Raw genomic sequence first — 24047 nt, 5'->3', positions numbered from 1 at the left:
CATTGAGTGCGGTGGATCCTTGGCTTTGAAAAAAACAAAAAAATGCCCAGATGCAGGTTTACTCCAAGTCCATGAACTTTTCTGCAGAGGCCAACATGCCTGCCTTGGAAGTCTCATCAAATGAGGTGTTGCGGTAGAAGTCATGGATGGTGACAGGAAGAGAACCGGAAAGGGAGGACACATTATTGCGGGATGAGCAATGCCCATTCATTTGGATGCAGATGGGGTTGTGGAGGACAGCCCCATCGATATGGATATTGCTGGCAATATGAGGATATGTATAATGCTCTCAGTGGTGCCGGAGATAGATGGCATTCAAGGGGAGAGGGAAAGCAAGGAATTTTTAATGAAGGGGCTCAGATAATTAAGAAAGTGCATGCTTTGCATCTTGCACAGTTGCAGACTGTTTTTGCTTTGGTGTTTTTCACATTTTTGTTGATGGAAAGATTAAGGTTAGCCTTTTCACTGGAGATAAACTGGTAATTTAAGATTAGATTAATTAAAAATTAAATTATAAAAATTATTTATAGAGTCAGCATTTAATGGCATATTTATGTACATGTAAATAATATTTAACCACAATTTAATCCAATGCCTTCATTTTTAGCACGTGAAAAGTTTTCTAATTGGATTTTGCATCATTTATTTCAGATAAGACACTTTTGTGTTTCAGTTCCAATTACGGTTTTCAAATGAAGAACCAACAAAGCCTACCAAACCAAATTCTCTTCACACAAAAGTTGATACAAAAGCAATGACAAAATATTCCACACAATTTAACTTAACTATAGAAACTACTTCTGCTGATAATATACACAAGTTGCACACATTTACTACCATACTACGATGCATTTAAGATCTCCAATTGTATCATTCCAAAGACAGCTTTCTTTTTAGAACTAAAACTTCCATGTGTATAATTTCAAGCATGTCTACTCTAGTTTAGATCATACCTTTACATCATCTTCTTTTTCTTCTGCATAGTCCTCTTCTTCCAAAGGCTTGAACGGAACATTCCTTGAAGGAAGAAGAATACCAGCTAATGGGCGTTTTTCCTTGGTAGCCGGTGGCTGATAGTCATTGGGACAGCAATTTTCCTTGGAACTATCGTCGTCACCCCCAAAGTTCTCCTCATCTTTCGGAGGAGGCACAAAAGGAATGTGTGCCCCCCAATTTTTGTCGACTTCCTCCGCTTCATCAGATTTACAGTTATTCTCATCATTTAGAGGTGATTGTTCAAACAAAATATTTTCACTGCAGTGTATAGAGAATGGTGCCTTTGGCATCTGATAATTAAGCATTTCTTCCTTGTCTGGTAAGTCAGGGAATGTAGCATTGTCATCACAAGGTATTTCAAACTTGGGCGCACTTGGCTGCGGCTCTTGAGGCATGACTAAGAATTTAAAAAAATTAATACTATAAGAATATTTTATGTGCAAACATCTCATAACTATACAAAAATAGCATGTATAAAATAATTACAGAAAATTACTTATTTTTGGAGGAGGCAACATGTTTAACGAATTAAGTTGATACAGCATACTGCACTATAATTTTGAAGGCCCCCCAATACATACTACATATCAAGTTAAACAAAACGAAGAAAAAGTTTCTGCCTGACATAGATCCTCCAGTACAAATCTCAAAAGCCTACAGTTTGTTTTCCTCCTCTGTACCATGGAATCTACCTTTTCGAGTTGTAAATGCAACATCAGGCTGTCAACGTCTAAATAGGATTGTAACATTATTAGGAATACTTAGAAATCAAAATACAGATAGAACAATGTGAGTTAGCAACATGCTTTTGACGTGCGTCATTTTGGGAAGAAGATATCACCAATGTACTAAGAGGCTAACCAAGGGCTCAGCCAGGTGAACGAGGAGAGAAAACAGAAGGAAGAAAAAGGAAGTTGAGGAATAAAAAGAGATTCTGAAATTCCTGATAGCGGGAAGGGTTTCAGGCAAACAAGAGGGAAGAAAATAGGCAAGACAGATGGGTTGAAAAAAGGATAGATATTACAACGTCCACCTTGAGAAATAATTCAAATTGGAGGCTAAAGCTAGGACTAGTAAACATGGATACCAACTTCTTAGCCTGTCTTTAGTGGTTTTACACCTCCATATGCAATGCTTACCAAGAAGTGAGTCACCAAGACACTGGGTAAAGGTAGTGGAAAAGAGCTCATTCATCATAGCATTTGCTGCTCTGGTGTTGATGGTTGGAGATGGAGCAGACATGAAGTCAAACTGTTGCATGGGGCTGGGGTGGTAGCTGCTAGGTCCTTTAGGTCTTCCTTCGTGGAATACCTGCAGCAGTAAAAGAAATTAATCAAGTTTATTGTCCATAGAATTGAGAAGAGTTATCTATGCATTGATTCTCGAAAATAATTGCCCAAGTTCTTACTGATATTACATCAGTTTTTCTTCAAACATGCCTTCAAAGTTTCTTATGAAGGCTCCCCTGAGTCACACTTAATGGGCATCTATGACTATCGGGACATACCCCACATAGGTTCATCTTTAAACAAAATGGAGTTTCTCTTGTGTTTCATTTGGCATCTTGAGGTTTGAATGAGCCCTTGCAATAAGGTTATTTCACCAGTTTAGCCATTAGAATCAGGCATCCAGTGATTCATTGGCTTACCCTCGCCAAAACTATGAAAGGCTGTCCTCTCAATTGAAATTCTGCGAATTATTGGAAATTTCAAGGGCCTCTCCATTTAAAGATATCCAATTTAGTCAATGGATAACACATATTTTAAAAACCTGTTTCACTTTAGCAATATTACATTCACAGAGGAAGGAAGATATTCAGTACACCATATCCGTCAGTCAATTACATAATGCAATTTTATTTAATTGCAAGTTGCATTTATGAACTACACTTCTATTAGAAATTATGCAGATACCTACAGAATCTTTTATTTGCAGCACATAAGAAAGTATACAATAATAATAATAATAGTTTTATTGGACAATAAAACAAATTTGAATTTGCAATAGCCTTCGTCACATACATTATATAAAGAGACCATGGATGCAAAGGCTATGATGGCACATCAGAACCTGCTACTACAAACCAAATATGGCTCAGCAATTTTTATTCAATAAGGTAAATTTTTCCCTTCATTTCTACGTTCACTCAGCAATGGGTACTTACGAAAACTATAGAATGAAAGAGCTCACCCATGGCTTTAAATCAAATAATATGAGGGTTTTTCAAATTTATATATTCTTAACCATAATTAGACTGAACCAGAGTGGTATATGAATAAATTCACATGTAACACTCCATAGTTATATACCTCTTGACGATTTCCATATTTCCCTTTATTACTCGGAGTAACAAAGTTGTTGTTGCGAGTGGATAGGTCTTCCATCAAATCCAAAGACTGGCCCCCCTCAGCATTTTCATCAGACTGACTGCTTAATTTATTCTCCTGATTTTCTGTAGCCACCTTCTTTTTCTCCTCTTCAGCAGCCTCAAAATATCTTATGGCACGTATTTCTTCAAGGCTGAATTCATTTCCACCAGAATAAACCTAAAAAGAATGAAGAAGTGAAGGTTTCTGTCAAAATATACATAAACTAATGACACAATGTGACAATAACAAGTTTCAATTCTGTAACGTCATCCCCATACATTCACTCATAGAATAATAATTTTGTCCCACTTGGGGTGTCATACCTTTTCCTTACAATACATCACTTTCTTGGTAGGGTCTGGTGGCTCAAAGATGGCAAGTGGACAGTCAAAATCATCCCTCTCCACCTTCCTCTGCTTGAAAACATTCTGAGAATAGCAAAGTCCACCGGGAGTTGAGATTCCTTTCCCAGAAGGCGGATCTTCACTGACTGAAACATGAAAATAAAGAGAAATTTGAGGAGAAGGTAAAAACTGGAAACATAGCAATGCCTAGCAATTAAAATGCACTGTCATATTAGTTGCATTAAACACTACAGTAGGACCCTGATAAGAAGATTTTAAATGACCATGAGTTTGAAAATTTATTAGACAGGTAAACTTCTTATGATGGAAAGAGCAGGTAAAATTTTGGAACCCAGGGTGGTTTGCAGAATTTTTTCCTCTAAGCTACAGACAATGATTCCACTTCTTTCACACATTCAATGGTACTTTCATGTACAACAGAAACAACATCAATCAAAGCCCATAAATCAGAAAGACATCAAAATACCAAATGATCTCACCAAGAAATTTTGACTACCCTGTATCACTTGAATGCGTAAAAAAAATCAGCATCACCAACTTTAAAAAATATAAGGGTTAGTGAAATTCAAAAATTATACAAAAATCTTCCAACACCACTAATGTAGGTAGAATGTAACAGAAAAACATCATTTGAGTTTTGTCAGTAAAACTTTTCCACCACGAAAGCTTTCTAAGCAGCATTATCCAGGAAAAATTATCATACAACTTATGGACTTTAATTTGGGACTTGAAAATCAAACTGATTGGCAGGGAAAACCTCTAATCCAGTTTCTACTTTATCTGGGCATGTGTACCTACTTTTGAAAGGAAGAGAAGAGGCCAGTGGGGTGGTGGCAACAGCAGGAGCAGGCCTCTTTGCAGATCCTCCTATTGTCCACTTGCCAGGTTTCCTCGTGTTCTCTCTGTCATGAGCTCGACCTAGAGGAACTTTATCCAGATGAACCGTATTCCTTGCTTCACCAACTTGCTGATCCTAGGCCACACAGATTAAATGAAATGAATTAGAAGAGCAGCTTTTCAACACTATCAAAGTACCCAAAAATACCAATCCTCCTAACTTTCATTACACACCAAAATCTTTTCCTTTTACAAGTACACATGTATTTTTAAAATAATGCACCTATGCATGGGTGCATTATTTGCAATAATGCAAATAATGCACCCATAAAATTCCTGTTGTATACCAGCTATTGTTTAACCTTAAACAATAAATTTTCAGCCACAAATGCAATGAATGAGTAGCAATGAATTCTAACGCTTAACACATTCAATGCAGGCCCGATTTTCATTAAAGTCGTCAAAATCGGCCGTAAAAATAAGAAAGAAAAACAGATGGGAGATTTCCGCACCATAACTTCCATTCAAATACCGCTTTTTACAAATGGTGCACACGGTTCGAAAGAGGGAAGCTTGCTTAAGGCCATACACATGATTGGAAGACTCGAAAGTGGATATTAGTCACATACGGAGGCAGAGAAAGGGCTCCTGGCCCGACCGGCAGAGCACATCAATTGACATCAGCTTAGACGGGATCACGTCAATTGACATGCTCCGCACTGAATGTGTTGAACCATAGGTTTGAGTGATCAAATATTTAGTGGAATCATTAGAATTTCTGTGGGCCAAGGTAAGGTCATCATCAAGAGGCAAAAGGGTATAAGTTCTGCCATAAATTAGGGTGAAGAATCGGAGGATGTTAATTGAAGATGGATAGGTTCAGAATAGATAAAAGAAATGCGAATCATTGTTTTTTGCTCAACAATTTTCATAGCTTTCATGAATGCAGTACCAAAGTGGCAACTTATCGATAAGGGTTAAGTTAGACACCAATTTGCTGATACATAATACCTTTCCCTCCCAAGGAAATGCCCGCTAATACCATTGTTTAAAAAATGTATCAAATACGTTTGTATGCTTCAGGAAGTTTGAGTAAGGAAATTTTAAAACTGAAAATACATTTTATTATTCTATTCTTAATATACCCTATCCCACTGAAAATTTTACTTAGGATTTTTGTTAAAAAATTAATTTTTTTCTAGTCTTGAAATGTAGATTACTTTTGCTAGTAATTTCCTCAACCAATGGGTTGCATTAAGCCTTTACAAAAACAATCACATTTCAAATTTCATGCTCTCATTTTTACGACAAAAAAGACCGCTATTAAAGACAGAAGAAAAAAGTCATTTATGGAAAGAACTTATAAAATGTCAGTTCTGCCATTTTCCTACCTTAGCATATGCAGTAAAAGCAATAGTAGATGTAAAGGCTAAATGTGATATGTAAATCATTAATTCAGCAGCAAAAAAACTTGCAAAAGAGTGAAAATTTTTGGAAAAATAATGAGAGGTCAAAATGACACCTATCGCACTAAAAGGAGCAGCCTTACTGACAATAATACATACAAGGTGGACTGAAATTACCGTAAATATTTGTAGGGGAGGAGGTTTCTGCTGCAATTGCAAACCCCTGCTTTGCTTCAACACTCCAGCTGACCCTGCTATAGCAGCACCAGTCCTCAAGCTCCCGACATTTTCGTCCCTCCCTTGTTTAACGGGAGCCAATGCACTGAGAACACGTCTTCCATCACTGCCCGAATTTGAAGCCATCCACTCATCCTCTGGTTTTGTGGCAAAATGCCGTGCAACTCTATCTTCAAAATTCCTAAAAAAAAATTAAATGAATGAGTACAACTCAAATTATAAACATAGGATGTGCATGACACCAGAAAGTAAAAAAAATCTTCCCCCATGAGCAATTTAGTTTCTTAAATTACATTTTGGAGAGCAATATCTCAGTAACAGAGAGCACTCACATCAAAAATTGAAAATACTTGAACAGATAATGGCTGGTGTCCCAACACCCCCTGCCACATGCCTTTTAGGTGGCTTGCGGGGTATTATGTAGATAACTAATGGTGCAGTTGCAAAGTAACACACACATTCCTGCAATTATAAGGGGCTGAGACAGAAAACCTAGCTTCATACATTTAAAATGCATGACTCATAATACCTTGACCAATGTGTAATTTTCTATGGGACATGCAAGGAAAATACGAAATTACAAAATGAAGAATGCAAATACAAATAACAGATTCTTCAAATTTATCTTGCTAAAAGAGTTTGGCAAATACAAGTCACAATTATAGTTCATGGCACAATATTCAACCTAAAGTAGTCATACTCCACGGGGGATAGTGGAACTTGAGAAACTTTAAGGGCAATTTCTATCCATTATTGCACAATACATTTGAATTGAATTTCTTCCTAGAACAATGCCAGAGGAAGAATCAGTCATTAATTTCATTACATTATTCACATCATTAGGTGTGAAGTAGTAATTCAGAGTACGTAAATTATGCTTGCAAAAATTTTCAGCCCTGATCTACAATATTTAGGATGTGAGCTGAAAGAAAAAAAATCAAAATATAGATGCAGACTGAAAGTTGGGTCCCAATATCAATCAATTTTTTTTGCATAATATGTACTGATGGTTGCCAAGGTACCTTTTGCAAAATATACTTTTTCCAAACTCTCAGTGCACTTATTTTATGCTCTCTATTACTTACTATGAACTTAATTTTTCAGTATTTTTACAAACATCAACTAACTTGATATATAAGTACATACTGTAGATGTTACCAACCCAGTATGTTGATATTTTTTATCAATTCTTAGAAGCTAGTTAACATTAAACTATTAAATTAATTTGAAAAATATGAGCTATTTCGCTCAGTGTAGCATAACCATAATAATCATAGTTGTTCATTGCTACACCTTTCCCATAGTTTTCATTTCTTAGACATACGAGTGTGGCCAACTGAAAAACTTATCACCTGCTTCCAGTTTGACGAGACACTGCAGTTATACCAACTACATACACCAATTGGATAGACGTACGTCCCAAAGCACAAGAATGAACACTGACTATCTTTCTTACAGCATATAACCATTGTGAAATAGCATTTTCGCTTCCATACCGCTTACGCCTTATGTCCAATTGAAGACCAGCCCTAAGCGAGAATTATTGACAAGACTTCAACTAGATACAGGTAAAAGACAAATTAGGTCCCTATACTATCACCCTTACAATCAAAGAGCTTGAGAAAAATCAGAAGAAATATCCAACATCATATGTTATCCTAAAATAACCCCACCATATGGATCTAAATCAATACTCAAAAGAAGTTAAATTGACTAAATAAACTATAGTGAACATAATGGAAGAGCCAGGTAATTTTTGGAATGAACTTATTCAAAATATTATGTATGTACTTGAATATATGTAACCCAAAGTTATGAGGTACAAATGTGGAAAGAAAAAACAGTTGTTACAACTACAAAAAATTTTGTCATTCAGCATTCAGAGAAATTTTTCATGGGAAATATCATAATTACATATACAATAAATTATGAGGGCCCAAAACAAAAATTTGAAGGAAAACAAACCTTTGTGCCTTGGCAAGATCTGATGCAGGCTGAGCTCCATAATCAAAGCCTTTGGCATAAATCTTTGAAGCCTGTTTGAAATCTCCAATTTTCTCATACTCTTCAGCCCAACTCTTATAAAATTCTGCACATTTGCTGCCAATTCCATGCTTGTGGATCATATCATAAGTCTCAAATGGATCCCTCTGCATTTCAACCTGCAATGGATACATCACGGAATAATTTGTCATGGATGAAGTGTAGAGATTATAGAGATAACAATATGCAACCGTATGATCAACCTTAAAAGTTTCACCCAGAAATGCACTGAGGCACAAAAATTCAGGAGAAAATTAATTATTTGCCTTAAACTGGGATCGAAGTAGGATTTCCATTTCTCATGAAGAGCTTCAAACTATACCACCAAAACATAACGCTTCCTAGCGTTTTCTCGTAGCTTTACAGTCACATACTACGTTAAAATAAATAGATAATGACAAAAGCTTGAGTACTATGGGGTGATTACATCAAACCCAAAATTATATTTTATTAAAAGGACTTGGATGATGGAAGGGAGAGAGAAATTACCACAAAAATAAAAACTCCCAATCATTGTATAATCTAGCTTTGACATTAAAATGGAGCTAATTGGGTACCAAACTGGATGCTACTTAAAGAAGATGGCCAAAACAAACACACAAAATAGATAAAAATATGTATACGAAATAGTACACATCTAAAAGGCAAGGCATAAATACAGCAATATAGAAATTGAAAGTAAGCTTTAATTTCTCAACCAGAATAAAAGATCCCAGATTTCGATCAGGAATTCCAAGTACACACAGGTGTATTCAAGAATGGCCTGGATTTTTTTGTCGGGTGGGAACACATGGAAATGCGTAGCTAGTTCGTTTCTTTGGTGAGAAGTTAAACGACACAAGAGGCGAGATATGGAACCATGGAAAAGGAATATCTTGCAAAGGTATGGGGAATTAAGAACCATAGTTTTTACTTTGATGGTAAGAGAAGGTCCTGTAAACAGTTGGATTATACTCCCATAGAGAGGCTGCACACCGCACCTCTATCACATTCCCAACTGTTAGAATCCGCCCTCATGCTGTACAATTACATATTTAAAATCGAATACCTGCTGCATCCTAATGTTGATGCTTTAAGTAGGAGTATCAAGTAAATAGTTGCTACTGAGAATCTGAGTCTGAACCTAGAACTCCTTGCCAGCTGGTATGCTAACTGGCAAGTAAGGCTGTGACTTTTCAAATCCAATACCATTCTAAATTAAAGGGGCAAGCCAGAAACATAGGGTTTGAAGAGCTGAAGTTTAAGTGGTCGATAAGAGAGCACTATTGAAAAAAATGAAGTTATTTAGGGAAATTTTCTTGCAGCCATGAAACATTGGAAAGAGGATGTGTTTCCTGATGTGTCTGAGAAAAAGAGTTAAGAAATCACAATGCTAAAATTTAGCGAATGGGCTGAATTTGTGGATGGCAAACAGTTTAAGAAGTTTCCCTTCCACGAAACACACACACTGACAACAGGTTTTCTGCCCATGCAAACAGGGCCGGTTAACACACTCAATGCGGATGCCTTGAATTCAAGGCATCCCGCGCTAGCCTAGGACGCGGATGCCTTGAATACAAGGCATCGGTCCCATTAGGTTTCTCGGCCCGCCATCTGCCTCCGCGTCTTCTACTAGACCCTGCAATTGTGCCCAGCGTCTCAGTGTGTCTTCTCCTGTGACTGGATACAAGTCGTTTGCTTTCAGCAGATTTTTTGCCTTCTTTTTATTATTATATATTTATTATAATTTTATTATAATATTTAATATTTTCTTTATTAATAGCGCAAATTTTAATAATTTTGACCTATGTATGATTGTATACGATTAAGGAAGACATAATATCTGATATTATTGCAAAATATTTTTTCCGCGTGGCGGTGTGTTATGATAAATTTTCTCAGCATTGAGTGTGTTAAACAATATGGCATGAGTAGGCACTCCACACGAGTAGTCATCTCCACCTCTCTTCTTGTTACTCCCTTCCATGAGGGGCCCGATAATTTCCACGGCCACATGTCCTCCAAGGTATTCATCACCCAATGATTGAACATTGTGCTTGCATAGTATTCTTTGGAATAAGCGAGAGAGAGATCATCAAATAAACAACAGTGAGACCTTGGTTCATGCTCATAAATCTCCTGTTACTGGTGAACATGAGGTGGAAGAAAACAGGCTTTCGAAACAACGGCTCCCAGGATGGGGGAAATATTAGCCCAATATGTACTCGCTTCAACACTTCAGTGATACGGAAAAGGGTGTAGCCAATGCTTACATTAGCCCAAGTTTAAAAATATCAGATAAAGGCTGATCCATGCACTTTGAGTGGACCTACACGCCTCTTGTACACTAATACAATCACTCAGGAATCACGCATGTTTGACGTAAAAATGATGATGGTATTTGATGAATTCACAAAGCAATTAAGGTGAATCAGTTATCCAAGCGTTTCTTCTTTTTTAAGCATTACTATGCCTTCACATTAATTCCATGCATACAACAAATTTCTGAACAATGCTACAATCTCTAAAACACTTCTGCTGTTTAAATACGATTGGATACTTACACATTTAATCCAAAGCTTGACATAACGAACATCTTGGTGATATCGTTCGTCGTCCTTAAACTTAGCAAGGCACTTGTGAATGAGCGTAGTTAAATCGGCAACTTCGTTGCTGGGGTAGGCCTGGATTACCCAATTAATGTAATTGTACCACACTTCAAGGGGGTCATCACCCTTATACTTCCTTAATGCCAACTCGAATTTTCTGTAAGAAAGTAACGATAAAACAAATATAATTTATTACGAACAAGGGCGGACTTATATTTTTGGGTTAAAGGAAGAAAAATAAAGCTAACTTTGATGGCAAGAAGCATAATCTTAATTCTACATCTCACTAGCTACATCGATAACAAACTATAACATCGAACTCACTCTCTTTCTTTTAGCAGTTCACTTTGAGACTTTGCATGGCACTGAGAATTTAAGGCAGTACTCAAGTACGAAGCTATACGGCCTTCTTTCACTGGCTGAATATTTTCTTTGGAAAAATCCAATTCCGTGGAATCCATGTCTCGAGAGAGAAGACACGACTGCTATGAAATTCTACAGTGCTTTAACACATAACACGGGTCTACGCGATAAAAGTCAGCTGAAACTCGGTGTTAAACCTACGATAGGTACAGCCGAGGATAAAACCGAAACGCAAATACAACTAAATTCTATGCCTCCTCAATGACCATTTTCACTGCGAAGAACAACACACGCGAACACAACGTTTCAAATTTATCTAAACGGGCATTCCAATATCAGCCAATCATATTCCACGGCGGGTACCACCAACGATACTAACGCCTCCACAATACAGTGTTCAAAATGTGAACTTTCATAACATGAAATAAATTGACATGTAATAAATAGATTTCTACTGAATCTCTAAGTACAACCCTTTTACTTATACTTTCTGAATAGATTTAATTTTTAGCAACGTTTTCATCTGTTCAAGTCGGTAGGCCGCTGGTTCATAAATTATAATGCCCTTCGATACCCTTGGCCCGCAGTTGCCGTCTGCTTCTCCAAGATTATTTTGCATTTTCATAATACTTTACACAATTAATTATTATAACTAGGCAAACATTTATTTATTTGCTGACAGACAAGATAATTTTTCTCCGTGAAGAATACATAATAACGTATTCTTCATGCGTATGTAGTAATGTTTTACTCATTTTTTCTTTATTCATAAATATACCTCCGTTTATCTTAGTAATACGTCTACAGTCATTATATTAGAGCTCATGGAATAGTATTTTCAGCAATATTAATTAAAATCTGTTTCAATACTTATATCGGGAAAATAAATACACTTAAACACGATCACTTTCAAATTCATTACATCGAGTATCAATAACGTACCCACTCCGTCTTTCAGAGCATCGTTAAACCTCTGACCTGACATGCTTAAATTGTCAACAAAACCGCAGTCCAATCCTCCAATGTAATTCACATGAACATACATGATCGTACCCAGCTAGGGGAACATATTTTCTTTAAATTCAAGTAAGTTTCACATAAGCTATGTATCACATATGTTATTAAAATAAAAATATTTTATTTTTGATCGAATAATTTTAAAACTATTTAAGTGCTGTTATCATCTTCTTGAAATTTTAATATCCTCGACCTTTTCTTTGTTACAACTTGAATGACCATGGCTTGACCCCCCTCTAGTTTTGATCCTGGGTATGCCCTTGTGAACATACTTATTACATTATATGAACATTAATATATGTTCATGGTAACCCATCAGAAAGAAGTAGATTGCTGCTGCTGTCATTCCCTCCACTCGCCGCCTTCGGTTTTCCTAACGGCCCCTATATTAGATGTTCACTGTTGAAATGAATGGTGGAGGCTGATACTTCGCGGAAATCCATTGTAGTATATGAATTAAAATACTTAGCACTTTTCCACATGAATATATTTATCTATCTAAATATACTTTTCCATATAATATATTTAAAAAAGGAGTCCACATATGTTTCACTGCACTGCAGCACCATCCAGGACTAACACAGGATATATCACACCATTTATTTAACAATATCCATGATTCAGGATGGTAAACACATGTTTGGTACTTATTGAAAACCAAAAAGTAGTGGCCATCTTATACATATCACCACGAGAATATCAAAACATCCTCGAGGATCCTTGTAGCCTTCCGCAGCATAATTATCATCTTCCAGTAGTTTTCGTTCTCCTCACCAATGATGAATACTCGATAAGGATACACGTATCCATCATAAAATCTACGGCCAGAGCTAATTAATGGTTTCACAGGGGCTATGATAGATAACATGGCAGCAAAAAAGAAATTTCCTTGAGGCAGATTTACTCAGTTGAACCAGTGAAAGCTCAATGCTGGTGGAAAATAAATTACTTTCGTAAGGTTTCCCTAAGAATTGGGAAATTTATCGACCACCGTGGCATCAAACCAGCCTTCCACTACAGAACAAACCCTAAATACCTGCTTCCCAATGTGAAAGACTCTAACAAAATCAAGGACTAAAGTGGAATTTATGGGTTGCAGTGTGGTGAATGCATGACGTCTTACATAAGACAGACAGGAAGAAATTTGACAGTCCGAGCAGAAGAGCGTAAGAAAGATTTTGAAAAAAAGGATGGGAAACACCGGTTCGCAACTCACCATCTGGTCGAAGGATATCAGACTGATATCATTCCAGAAATGCTTCACAGAGAGAAATAGGCGACTAGAATGGAAATTTGGGTACAACTGTTCATCATATTGGGCATTAGCAGGAAAGAAAACCTCACGACCATGCTTTTCCCTTCCATTCCACACTCCTTATCCTCCCTCAGTAAATCCATAACAACCCCCCCCCCCCCCCCCCAGTACCTGAAATCCATCAGTGCTCAACTAAAATTCCAAACCCTCCCAACCCAGAAATGGGAAATCACACCACCCCCACCCTCCACATGCGGCCATTTATTCTGCCACGGTTACCTTCAGAGCCAGTCCTGATGATGCTGCAGTGCAGTGAAACATTGTGATTCCTTTTACATAAATATTTATGAGGAAAAGCGCGAAGTATTTCACTTCTTGCCCTTTGTTCACAGTTGTTCAGATGAGTCTTTTGGAAGAGGAGGCGAGAGTTGTCTATTTACATCTTCAATGATGCTGTTCATTGAAGATATTATGATTACTTGTTTACGCACAAATTATTTTCTTTAGAATGAAGTTGGGTGCCGCATTCACGCTTTTCTCTAAAGAGAATTAAGCAAAAATTTCTTCAGAACACTTTTATAACTGTCAACATTGATACTGTCTCTACTTCTCTCCCTTTCACTCGCCCTAATTCCTTTCTAATTGCGATCAATATTATAACACTTTCAGACTAAGCTACTGGCAAATTAGCATAAGTTATTTTGGTATTCTAATGCTGTCAATTTCATTATTACTAATAATATAAGTGCTGCAATAACTTTGGTGAGCTTGATATTCAAACCAAATCTGTCAGTTGGATGCAATGACCATAAAATGTTATAGATAAAGAGGTTGAAATTGAAGGCAACCTTTTTATTACGTTAGACATTAACCAGAGGTTACAACTTGGTGACATTCTTTTTACTTTAAATCACTCAACCTATATGACAGAGAGAGGGAGCAGCAGTAAAACTGGTATAAATGTCCCATTTCATTCGTATAGTATTCGTCAATTATGAATGCATAAATGAATACCACTAGGAGATCAGTAAAAAATTAATGTTTTTATACCATGTGACTCTCACTAAGTGAATTTAATGAGGAATAACCAATGATTACAGCAGACAATTGACTCACACGAAATCACCATAAAACAATTGCAAAAAATTTTGATAACCTCTTAGTCTTGAAAGATATTAGCAGGATGACAAGTGCAAGATGGCAGATATGCTAATGGCAGTTTCCCAAGTATATGAGAATAAGTAGATGGAGTTATAGAGAAGGAAGATTATAAGAGAGAAAGAAAAAAATCTTAGAAGATCTTTAACTATAAAGTCTACCATTATGCAAGCAAATATGAATTCTCCGACCTTTGCAACAATACATGCCAACCATCCTATTGGGGTCAGAAAGAGGGGCTTTTGAATCATAACTGTTCCCTATTTTGAACACCTAGACACATGTGAATTTAATCAAGGTGAGAGAAGTTTGATATCTAGAGGACACACACGTACAGGTTAAAATTAATCATCATGGGCCTCTGAGACGAATGGATAATCCATCTTCTGCCAAGTAAGTACCCATGCCAATTCAGTGAACTAATTTTAAAGTGAATTCAAAATATTTATCAAAACTCCCTCACTCTTCCAGAAGCTTCCTCTCTCGTCCCACCATTTATGAATCAACAAGGTTCCCAGCAATGAAGATAGCTATTGATAAAACGCTTCTCCACAAGTTACCACATGAATATTTTCAGGGTCATTTTCAACATCACTTGATGCCCAACCATTTAAAGTTAAAGAAGGAAGAGATTTATTATAAATATTTCAGCCCTCAACAACCAGAATCAACAGTAACTAAGGCTAGAAAGTACATATCTGTCTGGTCTGCAGGTACATATCTGTCCGTGCTAAATATTACTGTTTTATTTTAAAAAATTCACAACAGTTTTGGTTTCAACAAAGATAACCTGGAAGAGAAACATTAGGTATTACTTGAACCCCATATCAATGTACATCTCTATGAAATAAAACTGTAGTAGATTTTCAAAGGCCCTACAAAGTCCTCATAGTAATAATACAAACCTCATTTTGAGATAACAATTCTTATGCCTCACTTCCAGTGGTACAGCAATGATTGAATCACTATGTCCCACTAAACAAATTCATAGTATGATAGTATTTTTAAAAAAAGCGTCCTATCCTAAAAAAAAATACTTGAGTGAACGTGTTCAAGATAACTATGCAAAGCATGTAAGTAGGTAAGCACTACAGTATCTAGGAGTCTGGTTGCACCCTTGACACACATTGAAAATAATTCAAAGATAATAAACCCTGGAATAAAAACCATTGGGTACATTAACTGTGTGAGAAAAATAAGGTAACAAACTAAATAGTAATGTCCATATATTTATTTAAACTCAAGATATGAAAACAAGCAATGCCAATTGACTGAGAGATCATGGAAAATTAAAGGGCTGCTGTCAAAGAGTTGAAAAATAAATAACAAGACTGTACAGTAGGGTAATTGAACATACAGCCACCCATTGGATTGTTTTCAAATGTTTAGCACAACCAAATATCATGCTAATGTAAGCATGTAATCTTAAGCAGAAGATGCAGTGACTGTGATACAACAGATAACATTGTAATTCCAAATTTTTTAATGCCAATGGGTATTTTAAACTCAATAAACAACTGGTCAGCAATTATATAATTCAGACATATGCACTTTTCAATTATCCTGATGGTACTCCACAATCTTATGTACATGTATACTGACTTAGTGCACACTTGGATATCAAAATCTAAATGAGCTCTGACAGTAGCAATTAACATCTCTGACAGTTCTGAATGCAATGAATTTGAAAACAGGAGAAAATGCTGCCACCAAAACCTTTCCAAGGAAAAAATAACTCTTAGCTAGCTTTTTCAGAACTTCAGTTGAGTTGAACTGGAAGATTACAGACGACTGTCACAGATCCAGAGTGATAAGATGCAGTTGAGTATTGCTCTGTTAGAAATGAGTCCCACTGGATCTCTCAGGTTAAGAGTGCTGCTAATAATTGTGGTGGGAATGGGGGGAGCTGGAATGGGAGATGAAGGGCAGATGCCTTTGAGCGATTGAGAGGCAAGGAATATGGTCTTAAAGAGGATGTTCTCGTCTTTCCTCTTTTGTCTGCAGGTGCTCTCCCCCCCTCCCCCCCCACTGAGCTTTACACGACACGGGGGAGCATATACGTTGCACTGAAAGTAGCAGAGGACGATTCTATGGCAAAGGGGTGAGCAAAGGCAGGGGTGGAAGGAATTAGGCATGGAGACGTGAGTTTGGGGGAATATAGAGGGGGGGGGGGACGGGGCAAAGAGTGTACACAGCAAGGGGGGCGGGGTGGAGGGGGAGGGGATCGAGGGGAAGCAATGGTATTTTTTTAGTCCACGAATGGCAGGCTTAGATCACTCTCACAACTGCAACAGTGATCACCAGTCACGGTGCAGTTTCAAGGAAGAAAACAATGTGCACATGCATGAACAAAATGTTGCGCTCAAATGTGTGCACACACCCACTTTCTCTCGCAGACACACTTTTCCATCAACGACTTTTGCAAGCACACCTACACACCACAAACAAGTGGGTCTTTGCTAAATTCAAAGCCTCACCATCAATTTTAACAGTATGGGCGACCTATTCACAGGTCGTATTATTCCATCACACTAATATGCATCTTCCTTTATTACTTGCACATCACAAACACATCAACAGTCACATCTGGATGCAAAACACCCTCTATTAATCTTGCCTCATGGGCTTAAGCCATAAAGTTCACTTACACAGTTGCCCTCCTAGAGCCACGCAAAGTGCACTATATTTTGCATGGTTTTCGTATTCTTGAAAATTCACTTGGAAGGCTTAACTTACAACCATGTTATATGGCTAAGTATATAGGAATTTCATGTTTGTTCACTAATTATTTCACCGCTTATAACAGGGTGGCTTTCAATAACATTTGGAGGAAGGGTAATGCATTGGCTGCTTCCACCAGTCTTTTCTAGCAACAGTTCAATGACACAGTTTACACTCAAACAAAAAAGAGAAAAAAATATGTCAGTATACTCTTAGCTTACTAGTTCAAAATATAGTTTTGATTTTTTCTTGTTTTACATTTCAGCCCTATACATAACATGATGGAGTCAGAACTGCCAAACAGAAATTACAATGCATTATTTTTCAAAGCTAAAAAATTATATATTGTCACCGCATACAGGCCAGCACAGTGGTTAAATAGAGGTAACCACCAGTGAAAGCACTGCTGATACTTCTCAAAGTTTTTTAGTCCCCTTATGAATCACTCCATAACATCAGCTTTTAAACACTTTTTATTCACATAATTTTTTATTCTTAAACATGGTAATGTATATCAACGGCAATGATCCAAGGGCAGTATATTTGATGAAAACAGTCATGAAAATAAATACAATAAGGGAGGGGCATGCTTTTATCTTCACTGACAGCAATACCAAACAGAAGGGATTGATTAATTTGTGTGACAGGAGTAATGTCGCCAAATAATGGAGATGAGGAGACGTACACATTTTGAGTCGAACACACTCAGCTGGAAAGCCTCCCATATCCAGAACATTCATGACCATTAAAATTTCAAATCTTTATGGTAACAATTACGCCAAATATAAGAAAAATTTATTCAATAATGTGTCTTTCCTGAGAGCAGCTTTAGGAACACTGCTTTATTCTATTAATTCAAGTCACAGGACTTCTTTGCTTCCTACTTTTTTTTAATAGCCCATTCACACCTGTGCACAACCATTCATACATTCACACTTTGATATATGAATATACCACACTCACTCATGGACCTTGCCGGCACTGCCAGTTACCAAGCCAGCTCTGAGATGCAGGGAAAGAACCACAGGAGAGATTAAAAAATTATCTAATATCCTGGCACTTGTTTTCAGGCAATTAACACAACATGATTATTACACGAGTAACAAGCTCTCCACCAATAAAGGAAAATCTAGCCATGTCCCATTGAAACGAACAGCAAGGGCAATCAGCATTTTCTCACAGAGAACATTCATTCAACCCCTTTCCATCCCCCCATGTAAAATGAAGTGATACAGCCCACACAATGATTAAGGATTAAGTGAGTAAGCAAAGCTGATTGGGGGAGATTCACGCACTAAACATACAAGAGAAAGGCATTCAAAAAGGGTACTTATTCCAACAAAACAGCCAAGTTTAAGAAACCCTAATGACCCGTTGGCTCCAAAAAGGAAGTGGGAAAGGAGAGCAACAATCACACGCACACAGACAGACAGACAGCCATCCGTCACAATCATTCAATGAACTTCCACTCGCACCAGCACCTTGAATTCACAGTTGCGCACACCTTTAAGAGTATGCTATATCACATAATGCAGCTAACTTCACAGTGCTCAAGCAGTCTTGAGGAAACAAGGAAATACCCACTCGTCTCCTCAAGACCTTCATCACAATGTTTTTTTAAATAAAAAAACTGAAAACAATGATTAGGGGCATCACAGCATACACCCTCTCTAAAGCACTTCCACGCTAGTCATTTAACTGTTACTGCAGTAGATAAACAGCATCCAGTACCAACTTGCAGCGTCCTTATTTTTAGTACTCAGAAACTCAAGGATTATTGAACAAACTTGAATCTGACTTCATGCTTCTCTCTTAAGACAACTTGGCAACAACAAAGAGCAGGCTTAAGGACAAAGGGATTACCTTCATGGTCCCCTTTTGATATTTTATTACATAGCTTAAATGTAAAACATTCACCTTGATATCTGCTTCACAAATGACATGATACCACCAAGGAATAAAGATAATGCCTGCCTCACTGTGCCCCATCATAATATTGCACCCTATTACTACCACTTGGCTTCACTGCAGGAACGGTCATCTCCTTCAACACGTCTTCCCATGCTGAAATAAAATGAAAAGCAAATTAAGAATCTTACCAGATATGCATAGCACCTTCCGGCACATACAATTGTTTTCAGAAAACAGTAGGTAAAATTAGGGAATAATGTAATTAATTAAAACATATATTTAGTAATATTAGCAAAAATGACAATATGTAGTACCACAGAAGAAATGATTGCGGTAACAAGGTCTGGCAAACATTTTTTCCCCATAGTACAAATTATTGCATTCAAATATATCTTTCTTGGAGAAATCCAGAAAAGGAACTTAAAATATTTATTTTTCTCCAAGCACAGAAAAACAAAATATGCCATCATGCTGGCACAAACACGACACTCATTGTAGGCAGATGATTTCCCTGTGCTTTTACACATGGATGGACCTGCCAGTACACAAGATACTTGCTATAGCGCTACCCTTGCTATAGGCCATATTAATAACAACATATTTCCATTACATTCATGCTGCATTATCTAAATAATGTGCTCTGTATTATTTCCTCTTCATTTGCATACTTTACTTGAACTTTCGTACAATAAAAATACAGTCTCTAAAGCTATTTATCCTGGTTTCCTTATTCTCTTAAGCAACATAGGCCAGGCTGAGTTTACCCTCAATGATTGTGAAAAGAAACTGGTAGAATATTTCAACCAAGAATGCAACAGGCAGCAGATAAAAACTATTACAAATGAAATGGATCATAAATGAAAACAATGATTAGAAAAATTCAATGACAGTAAACGCGAGTGGAACCAAGAGCACCCAAGTGAACAATTCTCCTTGCTCAAGCATCTCAAGTACACAAAAACTTAGTTGTAACCCTCCCAAAAGACCAGTAAGACTCTGTAAGCAGTGTTCCATTAGCAGATACTGTACAGGTTTCATAATAAAAAACAATACCTTTCTCACAAAAAGAAATTTTTTTTAACCAAGCCTTGATATAATGAAAATGAAAAAGCAGGAGCAATTTCCACAATTTTACATTTATTAATACTACCGGTTTCGCTTTTCAGCATCATCAGCACCTGATGATGCTGAAAAGCGAAACCGGTAGTTTTAATAAATGTAAAATTGTGGAAATTGCTCCTGCTTTTTCATTTTCATTATGTCACATTTCCACTCCATCTCGCCTGAAACCTCAGACTATAAGCCTTGATATATTTTATTAATGATTATCAATATAAATTTCCCTGACTCGACTTCTGAAAGACTCCAGTAAGTCCAAGGGGAATGTACTCGACACATCATAATTATTCTCATCAGTTTTTGTTTGGAATGGTTAATTCTGATTGCTTGCAATTTTGCTGTGTTTAAAATTAAACTTTTCACTCTGATGACTAAGGACATACAAAAGTCGCAAATGCGATAACATGAATTTTAGCGCAAATTCCGGGGTTTTCCCTCGAATACGCGAATTTCGTTTGAATTCATGGGCTATTTTCACCAACTCAAGACGCGATTTTCATCATTTTTTCTTCAGCTCATGCTTCTCCCACAAAATTGTTTTTCGAGGCTTATATTTAAGCCGTAATTTTTTCACTGCACCGGCCGCTTTCCGACGCAATGAATTTCCGCGGGCCGCCGTTCATGCACTGTGCCGTGAAATCCATGGAGATGTCTTGTTTGAAAGCAGCTTGAATTTCATTGCGCTGTGCGGAGAACGGCGGCCAGCAAAAAGTTGTCATGTCTGAAAGTAGCCTCAAGGGAGCACTGTGTGCATTTCACGGATTGAAATGGGTGCCTTGAAAGCACGGTGCCGAGCCATTGACGACGGCAGGAGCAAAGCCGTCAAAAAGCGGCAAAAAGTGGCGGTGCACTGTCTATGCCGTGAAATACACGGAGCTTCATTGATTTATCGCCGGCTGCCGTTCCCAGCATAGCGCCGTGAAATTCAGGCCAATTTCCGACGAGACGACTATCTGGATTTCATGGCGCAGTGCACTGAACAGCGGCCCGTGGAAATCCGTCGCGTCGGTGAGCGGCCAAAGCAGAGAAAAAAATCATGATTTCCACAAAGAAACATTCGAGGAAATAAGGAGACTTGTTTGTCAGGAGGATGTCTAAACCGCGTTCAAACAATGTCTAAAAAGGAGCCAAAGTGCCATGGGAATCTGCTGGTTGACTCACTCAAATTACTGGAGGGTTCAAACTATCTATCCTTATGCACACACATTCTATAAAGTTAACCATTTCACTACTAACGCTGAAAATAAGCGGCAGGACGTTTCTTCACCCGGGAGACAAAAGCCGCAAATTTTCGACAGATTTTTCTACGCAGGAGAACGAATGCCGAAAATATAATTTCCTTACTCTCCCCCTTAAATGACGGTCGCGAGTTTGTGAAGTCTTAGTTTCGGGACCTAACTAGCAGGACTTTATCCGTACTCTCGAAATACGGGAGCAGGTACCCGGACCCCTCGTCTTATATTCCCCCTCTTTGTGGTAAGGGACCGCAGTTATACAATTGTTCATTCAGTTAGTTTGCAACATAAATATATGCTTCTTTCTCAAAAAATATAAACTAATAATTGAATTCTTTGTCTTTTGAGCATCGTTAAAATATTTAAACAAAAGTCTACCATAAATATTGACTAATATCTCGATTTCAGTACAGAAAATCAACATGGAAATTGGTAATGCATTAAATCCATTAATACTGATACTAGAGCTTCGTTCAAAATTTGAAAATTCTCAGAATAAAACGAGGAATTGAGTTGGAGGCCTGCAATTTACGTGCAAACAACAATCATCCATCCATATGGCTAATTCATATAAACAAAGCATGAGCTGACAGCAAGCCAATTCCACTGGTAGGGTTATAAACCGCGAAAGGAGGGAGACCAACTACCCTCGGAGTCCAAGATAATGTGAAGTCCCCACTAGGAAGGATCGAAAAAGGTTGGTGTTGAGAGGGTGTGATTATCCGCACGAACTTTCTTAACAAATGTCCAACATAAATGCTCCATACAGAGGGAACCATAGAGTCTCATAGAGCTCAATCCTCAATTCATGCTAGGGAGAGAACTCCACTGTCTCGAAAGAGTTAAGGTAGTTATAAATGATTCTCCAGAATATTTATAAGAGTACTTTTTTCGATAATACTACTTAATACATTTGCAAAACATTGCCTCTAAAGTAGCTGCTGTAAAATTAATACCTATGCAGATGGCTAACAAGGCATCACCCAAAGTTAGTTCTCTTATGGTAGAAGACCTTAGCAGAAAAATAGGAATTTGAAAAGATCTCAGTTTTTTATCCCAAGATGTTTCCGCTACAGACGTAAACCCTGACTTAAAGACAAAAAATTCATGGTCTCGAATCAATGGAGACAGAAGTTGACGTTGGGGTTGGGAGAATTACAGAAATTACTACAAAAGCAAAATTCCCGGGGTTCATTGGATATAATTAAAGCAATCCAGGAGCTCAAATTGTCTGAGACATCGTTTGCATCTAATTGTAAGTGCCTTTAAGCAATTTGGATCCCCTCTGCAAATGTGGACTCGGAAAGATTTTTTCCCTGCTATAGCACTCTGTTAACAGACAAGAGAACAGATATAAAAGAAGACAACTTGATCATAATAGCAACATTTCACTTGAAATTACAGACATTCAAAAGTAATTTCTCTTCTAAGCATGATATCACAAAATGAATTTAACAATACAGGCGGTCCTCGACTTTCGTACAATTCGCACTTTCGTACGTTCAAAATTGACACCTTTTACTTGACTTCCATACGCAAAATTCGGACTTTCGGACGTTGGTCTGTAATTTTTTTAAAATTCCCGTGATGTTTACTGCGCATCCTAACATACAATTGTTTCAAATGACAGTATATGCAAACAATACAAACGTATACAATGAAGGGAATTGTTGGTAATTGATCAGGGTTCCCACTCTACCTGAATAATGAAATTCACGGCTTTTTCCAGGTTTTCACGGTTATTTTTCACGTTTTCACGGTTTTTTTTTCAGGTTTTCACGGTTTTTTTTCAGGTTTTCACGGTCACAATTTCGCTAAATTTAAGGTTCGTTATTAAGCCAACAATAAGAAAACCACTGGCCGTATATCAACAGATAATTAACGTACGCGGCAAACGCTGTGAATGTTAACGCCGCAATGAAAAGTGATATCCGTTATGACGTGATCTATCGTTTGCAAAATTCAGGGCCGACTAAAGGACCAGCCCAACCGCGCTCTTGACTGGACGCCGAATACCCTTCGGACCTTCTTCCGTCCGGACACCCGAGGTCCTTTTTTAATTCATCGCCAAGAGATTGTTTTTTGCGCACGTTGTTATTACTGCACAGTAACCGAATTTCACCCACCCCAATCATTCTTATTTAACGGAAAATATTTTATTTAAATTGTTTACAGAATATAATAAATTGATTCTCTCTTATTTAAGGGGAAATATTTTATGAAAATTGTTTATAGAACATAATAAATCGAAAAACAATTTCATACACCGTACTAGCACAAATCGAATTAGATTTGTGCTAATACGGCTAATAATAGTCTTAGAATCGTGTTCGTCTTATGAGACGAACACGATTCTAAGACTACCCTCCTTTTTTGGAACTCCACTTGGGGAAATTTTTTTTTTCCTAATAACGATACGATTATAAA

General features: G+C 37.4%; 2 protein-coding genes across 4 annotated transcripts in view; both read right to left on the bottom strand.

Moving 5' to 3' along the window:
- Positions 1–11528, bottom strand: part of LOC124156578 (mitotic checkpoint serine/threonine-protein kinase BUB1-like) — a 35314-nt gene extending 23786 nt beyond the window's left edge. Inside the window, exons 1-9 of the mRNA XM_046531206.1 lie at positions 11166–11528; positions 10797–10998; positions 8176–8372; positions 6151–6391; positions 4529–4703; positions 3689–3855; positions 3306–3542; positions 2136–2307; positions 954–1393 (exon numbers count right to left, since the gene is read on the bottom strand). Of these exons, the coding sequence (XP_046387162.1) occupies positions 954–1393; positions 2136–2307; positions 3306–3542; positions 3689–3855; positions 4529–4703; positions 6151–6391; positions 8176–8372; positions 10797–10998; positions 11166–11302 (1968 nt within the window). The 5' untranslated portion in view covers positions 11303–11528. The remainder of the gene's footprint in view (positions 1–953; positions 1394–2135; positions 2308–3305; positions 3543–3688; positions 3856–4528; positions 4704–6150; positions 6392–8175; positions 8373–10796; positions 10999–11165) is intronic.
- Positions 11529–15850: 4322 nt separating this feature from the next.
- LOC124156575 overlaps positions 15851–24047 on the bottom strand; it is a 216457-nt gene continuing 208260 nt past the window's right edge. For all 3 annotated transcript variants that reach the window (XM_046531201.1, XM_046531203.1, XM_046531202.1), the window contains exon 9: positions 15851–19419. In XM_046531201.1, the coding sequence (XP_046387157.1) occupies positions 19331–19419 (89 nt within the window). In that variant the 3' untranslated portion in view covers positions 15851–19330. The remainder of the gene's footprint in view (positions 19420–24047) is intronic.

This window comes from Ischnura elegans, chromosome 3 (assembly GCF_921293095.1).
Source record: "Ischnura elegans chromosome 3, ioIscEleg1.1, whole genome shotgun sequence".
NCBI lineage: Eukaryota > Metazoa > Arthropoda > Insecta > Odonata > Coenagrionidae > Ischnura > Ischnura elegans.
Note: the sequence above shows the minus strand (reverse complement) of the source record. Positions and strands in the feature narration are given on the sequence as shown.